At 37.6% G+C, this 7,264-nt stretch overlaps 2 protein-coding genes across 2 annotated transcripts; both read left to right on the plus strand.

Moving 5' to 3' along the window:
* Window positions 1–2,295: 2,295 nt before the first annotated feature.
* LOC141651499 (uncharacterized) lies at window positions 2,296–3,966 on the plus strand. The gene is made up of 2 exons (XM_074459207.1): window positions 2,296–3,423; window positions 3,631–3,966. Exons 1-2 carry the CDS (start codon window positions 2,296–2,298, stop codon window positions 3,964–3,966), a joined length of 1,464 nt encoding a protein of 487 aa, XP_074315308.1.
* A 150-nt stretch (window positions 3,967–4,116) lies between these two features.
* Window positions 4,117–5,337, plus strand: LOC141651500 (uncharacterized). The gene is made up of 2 exons (XM_074459208.1): window positions 4,117–4,683; window positions 4,915–5,337. Exons 1-2 carry the CDS (start codon window positions 4,117–4,119, stop codon window positions 5,335–5,337), a joined length of 990 nt encoding a protein of 329 aa, XP_074315309.1.
* The last annotated feature ends 1,927 nt before the right edge of the window (window positions 5,338–7,264 follow it).

Genomic DNA, 7,264 nt, shown 5'->3' on the forward strand with positions numbered 1-7,264 from the left:
TTTTGCTTTCAATATTTCACTGTCCTTTCCCCGCTTTGATTCTTGAAGTTGATATAGTATACTTCTCACTTGAGTGATCTCGATATCCATGCTCTTTTTCTCATTCACTAACCTATTTATAACCTTCCTCTGCCACTCAGTCATTGGTTCATCAACCCACTTGAAGTAATTGCATCCACGCATTTTAGTGTCGGGATTATAGATTTTGCAAGTAAGAAACTTTTTTCCCGGATTTTGCAAAGTCCAAGAAGTCCGTAATGCTGCAGGAACTGAGCAATTACATGTCCCAATTGATATAGAGGAAGAAGAAGAGCTACCACTTGACATAATTTGACTAATAAGAGAGAGAGAGACAGAGAGAGAGAGAGAGAGAGAGAGAGAGAGAGAAAGGAAGAAAGAAAGAAAGAAAAAAAGAAGGTTATTTAAAATATGTTATTCAACAATTGCATAATTTAACACGGTTCTTATAAGAACCGTTGTAATTATCTTATTAATATCTTCCAATTTCCATTTATTTTTAGAGGTGTTTATATTCTAACACGGTTCTTATGCACTACCGTTGTCATTATATTATATGTTATTGTTTCATTCATTTGTCTGATCGCAAGTTATTAAAAATATATGTTAATAAGCATTTGCATGTAATAAAGAGTAGAACGAAAAAAATTTAGTATTAACTCAATGATGAGAGAGAATCTAGAGAGATAAAAGCTCTGAAAATAAGGAAAAAACAACAAAAAAAGCGGAAAAAAAAAGAGAATAACATAAACCCTAGATTTGTGTGCGCAGTCATGGTGATTGCTGCTCGATCTTCATCGTCCAATCATCGTACTGTCACCAAATCACCTCAAATTCTCAAAAAAAATGTTACTTCGTCCTCTACTACTACTCAAATTAATAAACCTTCTGATACCGATACGGGGAAGACGAAAAGTGTGAATGAGATTACTGGTGTTACTCCTTTTAATTTGGATTCTATTGAAATTGATGAATCTGGGGAAGGATGGTATGTTCAAGGCAAAAAGAAAGCTGTCTTGGAACGAATTGATGAGGAGCCTGAGGATTTGATGCAATTTACCACTGAGGATGTACAAGAAGAACTTAACTACTGGAAATCTTCTGTCTATTGCTTCATTCTGGGGGCTAATCCTCCCTGGGAAATCATTGAGGGTTTTGTTCGACGAATCTGGGCTAATTATCCAATTGACAAGGTATCTTTCCTGCCAAATGGTATTTTTTTGGTTCGTTTTTCTTCTGAGGCTAGTAAGTTGGCTGTTCTTAAGCAAAGACATTTTTTTTTTGATAATAAGCCGCTTATAGTTAGGAGTTGGGACGCTAATGTTCAACTTAATAAGGATGATGTGAAGAAGGTGCCTGTGTGGGTAAGAATCATGGACCTACCTCTGAAATATTGGGGTAAATGTTTACCTCGAATTGCAGGCTTGATTGGAAAGTTTATACGGTGTGACCAATACACTGAGGGGAAAACACGATTAGGTTTTGCTAGGGTTTTGCTGGAGGTTCCCTTTGGTGAAAGCATACCTAATTTTGTTAAATTTTTGGATGAGGATGGTCATGTTGTTAAGTTGAATGTTGAATGTGAATGGCAACCTATTTTGTGTGGTGTTTGTGGAGGGACTGGTCATGCTACTGAGCACTGTAGGAAACCAAAGTAAAAAAATCAGAAACCTACTGCACAGCCACAACAGCAATGGGTCCAAAAGAAATCTGTTTTACCTAAGGCTGTGCCTCAACCTGTGATTCCTATTAGGAGTGACCCTGTTCAACCTGTTGCTCCTACTAGGTCTGACTCTATCACTCAGCCTGTTCCAATGGCTACACCTAAACCTGTGTCCCCTGTGGTTGGGCTTGCTGGCTCCTCTGGTACTGCTACAACTCCTCAGAAGGTTCAGCATAAGCTTCAGGTGACATGGAACAAAAGTGGAACCTACCAGCATGTCAGTACCCCAGCCCCAGCAATTACTCCTGCCAAACCTCTTGCTATTAGTAGGAGAGATATTATAACTGCTGGGAAATCTTCATCCAACTTTAGGGAGTATACATTTATTGATGCTCTGAACAATGCTACCCCCAAAGTTGGCATATGTACGAATGGTAGTGCATTACTCCCCCCTGGGAGTAATGCCTAGTTTTGGATTTTGGAATGTTAGGGGACTAAACAAATTATCTAAGCAAAAGCATATCAAGTGGTTCTTACATTCTCATAATGTAAGTTTGTTTCGTCTCCTTGAGACAAAGGTAAAGCCTTTGTCTTTAAATGCTATAAGAACTAATATGTGTGATGGATGGTCTATCTCTACCAACACTTCTTGCCATCCTGGAGGTAGAATTTGGGTGCTTTGGAAACCTAACATTTATCAAGTTCATTTCCTTCACTATAGTGCTCAGGCAATTCATATGAGGATTACTGAGATTAGTACTGACTTCCAATTTCATTGCACTATGGTTTATGCTTTCAATGATACCATAGATAGGAAGGATTTCTGGTCTGATGTGTCTATTTATTCTGATAATATTACTGGTCCTTGGCTTTTATGTGGAGATTTTAATTGTGTGCTTACCCCTACTGAAAGGCTTGGGGGTCAAACTACCATTGAGGAAATGGAAGATTTTCAGGCTTGTGTGGATCAGTGTTCCTTACTTGATAGTCCTTCTACTGGTTCTTTTTACACTTGGAACAATAAGCAGGATCCAGCTACTAGGGTTTACTCACGTTTGGATAGGGTGTTAGTGAATCAGGAATGGTTACTTGCCAGACCTGATGCCTATGCCAATTTTTTTAATGAAGGTTATTTTGATCATTCTCCCTGTATCATCCATGATGCTGCCACTTCCTTTACTGGGAGGAAGAGCTTTAAATTTTTTAACATGTGGAGTAAAGTGCCTGAATTCTTACCCTGTGTTCAACAAGTTTGGAATAAAAATTGGCAGGGTACCAAAATGTTTCAAGTAGTAATGAAACTGAAGAGTTTGAAGCAACCCTTGAAGAATTTGAACAAGCTGCTGTTTGCTGATATTGAAAACAGCACAGCTCATGCCTGGAAAGTTCTAGATGCCATTCAAACTGCCTTGCATAACAACCCTTCAGATTCTGCTCTTATTGATCAAGAAAGAGAAGCTCTTAAAACTTATGGAGAACTTCAAACTGCCTGTGATAGCTTCCTTCTTCAGAAGTCTAAGGCCACTTGGGTTAATCAAGGGGATAATAACACTAAATATTTTCTTAGTGTTCTGAAAAATAGACATGTCCACTCCAAAATTTTCAAGATAGCTGATGTGGAACGGCATATTCATACAGATGGGGATAAAATTCAGCAGGCTTTTCTCAACTATTATCTTCAATTGCTTGGAACTACATCTACTACTACCCCTGTTAGTGTTCCTGTGGTTCAGCTGGGGAAGGTATGTACTCCTGGCCATTGGGATATTTTATTATAACCTGTCAGTAAACATGAGGTCAAGAATGCTATTTTTTCCATTCCAGATCACAAGGCCCCTGGCCCTGATGGTTTTTCAAGTGCTTTCTTCAAAGAATCTTGGTCTGTTATTGGGGATGAGGTTTGCAATGCTGTTCTTGATTTTTTTACCTCTGGCAAAATGCTTTAACAGATTAACCATCCTTTTATTACTCTTCTTCCTAAAGTAGAGCTTCCCCAAAATGTTACTCAATATAGGCCTATTGCTTGTTGTAATGTGCTTTACAAGGCCATATCAAAGGTTCCTGCTACTAGATTGTCTAAGGTTCTCCCTGAAATTATTAGCCCTAATCAAGGGGCGTTTGTAAAGGGTAGGACAATCATTGAAAATATTTTAATATGTCAAGATCTTGTGAGGCTCTATAATAGGAAATCTGTGTCATCTAGATGCATGATGAAGGTTGACCTCAAGAAGGCCTATGATTCTGTCAATTGGGGTTTCTTGGAACAAATGCTTGAGGCCTTGTAGTTTCCTCCTCCTTTTACTCATTTACTAATGACTTGTGTCAGGTCTGCCTCCTATTCTTTAGTGTTGAATGGCATGAATTTTGGATATTTTAAAGGAGCTAAGGGTTTGAGGTAGGGGGGCCCTCTCTCCCCTCTCCTGTTCACTATCACTATGGAGTATTTGAGCAGGATTTTGGATCATGTGACCACTACCATGTCTTTCAAATTTCATCCTTTATGTGGTAGCCTTCAATTGTCTCACCTTTTATTTGCTGATGACCTGCTCCTCTTTTCTAAAGGTGATACTCATTCAATTATGATTTTATTAAGAGCTTTTGCCACCTTCTCCTTTGCTACTGGCCTACAAATTAATTCTATGAAGTCTAATATTTATTTTAATGGAGTTCATCATTCTGTGAAGGCTGATATCATTGAGGTGTCTGGGTTTGTGGAAGGTACCTTGCCTTTCAAATATCTAGGTGTGCCTATTGTTTCTGGCAGGCTCTCACATAACCACTGTGCAGTTTTAATTGATAAGGTTACTGCCAGAATTAGGGGCTTTGGTTCAAGGAAATTGTCCTATTCTGGCAGGTTAACTTTGGTAAATGCAGTGCTGACTTCTTTATATAGCTACTGGGCTAAAATTTTTCTGATTCCAAAGGTTGTTCTCAGAAGGATTGATACCTTGTGTAGGAAATATCTTTGGGATAGTTCCACTGAATTTTTGAGATCACCACCAGTAAGCTGAGAGAAATTGAGTGTTCCAAAAAGTGAAGGAGGTTTGGGTGTTAGAAATAGTTATTACTGGAATGCTGCTGCTGTGGGTAAGCTTGTTTGGTGGATCCATTCTAAGCCTGATGCTCTTTGGGTTAGATGGATCAATCACATCTATATGAAGGGTACTCCTTGGACTTCTTACTCCCCTAAACCAGATGTGGCTTGAAGTTGGAGGTCTATTTGTAAACTCAAGGCTAAATTTCCCTTGGCTTTCACTACTGGATTATGGAATACCAGTCCTCCTGGGTATTATGTCTCCAGTGGATATGATCTGATCTGGACTCACTACCCACGGGTCCCTTGGTACAAGTATACATGGAATGTCTGGAGTGTGCCCAAGAACACCTTTATTAATTGGTTAATTGTCATAGAAGGCCTGCGTTTGAAGGATAAATTGTTTCAGTTGGGCATTAGTCAGGATGCTATGTGCTTGGTGTGTGGCATGGCTGATGAGACTCATCTGCATCTCTTCCACCAGTGCCAATTTATCAGGAGAATACTTGGGCTGGTTAGTGTTAAGCTCAACATTCGTTTCCCCTTAACAGGTACCTTGGCTTGGGTTTACAGCAAGCCTTGGTCGAAGATTAAAAAGAAGGTTCTCATTTCTTGGATTTAGGCTACATACTATATGGTCTGGATTCAGCGTAATAAAGTCTTTGTTGATGGAACTCTAGCTCATCCAACTAGGGTTGTCCATGATATAGCTAGCATGATGAAAATTCGTTGTACTTTTTGGCTTCAAAATGTAATGTCTACTAAGGATAAGGAATGGCTTGTTATGATTAGCTCCTAATTATAACTGTCCATGTTCCTTCAAATTGTACCATTAGTTGGTAGTTTGTAATAGTGTTGTTATTGGTTTAATGAGAAGCTAACCTTTCACCAGAAAAAAAAATAGAGTAGAACTATATATTAAAACGAGCATATTATACAATGTCGTAAAAAAAAAAAATTAGTAATTAGTAAATTAAACCACAAAAACAAACAGCTAACTAATTAGTAAATTAATTAAACACCCTCACAGGAGTTTGACTAAGAGGTGGGTACTGAGAATAAACTTGATTATAAATGAAGCGTACTACATCGGCATCAAGACGGTGATCATAATGAGGCACTTCTTCGTCTTCCCATGATTTCGGTACATTAATAATATTGTACGATATGAACTTTCTCATCAGATGAGTGTCCTCAGCGGTCTCAACCCATAAGTAAGGCCCAACGTGTACATAACGATCCTTAGGGTCGTCGCCATAAAATTCACTTTTGCCCCTTTGATGGTCACGTGATGCATACCTTGCAGCGAGTTGTTTTGTTTTGCGAAAATCGTCAAGACCATCCCCTCGAAACTCGATCAGAGCATATCCAAGAAACCCACGACCAGAAATCCAAGCCGGGTGGATTGCCCTAACATTTGAAAACCCCATTCTCAATGAGGATATCCCTCAATGGGTTAAGAGACTTAGAAGCTGGCTTCCCAGCAGCATCGAGTATGACTGGGAGATTAAGAATTATGCACGTAATCGGGTTGATATAGCGGGTTACCGATTGCTGAGGAGGTACCACTGTGGATGATGAAGACGACGACATTCTTTTAATTATGATATGTATATATATGTAGATTATTTAAAAAGTGATTCTTATTGTTACTGCAAATGTGATGCTATTTATAATATAATAAAGCTATAATTAATTAGATTAATTTCATCCATACGTTAAATTCAAACTTGTATTAATTGTGCATGCATGCATGAGGTGAATAATGGTCAAACAACCAATAATAATAGGGCATGCATTGATAAAACCACATACTTTTCAGTTTTCACAATGGATCCGTATTTACAATGGTTATAAGAAAAACCGTTGTTTATTGGTGTAATATGACAACGGATTTACAATAACCGTTGTTGATATATGAAATATGATAACGGCTTAACAAAGAACCATTATAATTTTGTGTTATACATACGGTCAAACAATAAATATTGCAACTTTGAATTAGAAAAAGTAAAAATTACAGGGCATGCATTAGTCAAATCACAAACACTAGATAATCACAAATAATTAAACAATTATTTTTAAAATGGGTTTTTTCCAACCGTTGTTGATATATGTAATATGATAACGGATTAACAAAGAACCATTATCATTTTGTGTTATACATATGGTCAAATCAATACCGTTGTATTTTTAGTAATTGGACAACAATTTTTTGATAACCGTTTTGTTTTTACTAATTGGACAACGGTTTTTTGATAACCGTTATGTTCTTACTCATTGGACAACGGTTTTTTGATAGTCGTTGTAAGCTTATATGTTTAGCACGGTAGAGTTGACCGATTCTTATTTAACTTGTACCGTTTCCACTTTCTAATTCTTAACTTGTTAAGTTTCCAATTCTTAACTTATTATTATACCGGTTCCAATTCTTACCATCTTATTATACCGTTTCCAATACAACCCAAACTCATTGTAAGTAGAATTATAATTTTCACAATCTTAACTTGTACCGTTTGCACTTTCCAATTCTTAACTTGTTAAGTCCT

This window comes from Silene latifolia, chromosome 4, assembly GCF_048544455.1.
Source record: "Silene latifolia isolate original U9 population chromosome 4, ASM4854445v1, whole genome shotgun sequence".
NCBI classification, from domain to species: domain Eukaryota; kingdom Viridiplantae; phylum Streptophyta; class Magnoliopsida; order Caryophyllales; family Caryophyllaceae; genus Silene; species Silene latifolia.

Bases quoted from the DNA above. Each gene is read 5' to 3' on its own strand.
- LOC141651499 (XM_074459207.1), top strand. From the start codon at position 2,296: ATGTGTGATGGATGGTCTATCTCTACCAACACTTCTTGCCATCCTGGA. The intron at 3,424-3,630 runs GTATGTACTCCT...ATGCTTTAACAG, and splicing joins CTGTGGTTCAGCTGGGGAAG to ATTAACCATCCTTTTATTAC.
- LOC141651500 (XM_074459208.1), top strand. From the start codon at position 4,117: ATGGAGTATTTGAGCAGGATTTTGGATCATGTGACCACTACCATGTCT. The intron at 4,684-4,914 runs GTAAGCTGAGAG...TGTAAACTCAAG, and splicing joins AATTTTTGAGATCACCACCA to GCTAAATTTCCCTTGGCTTT.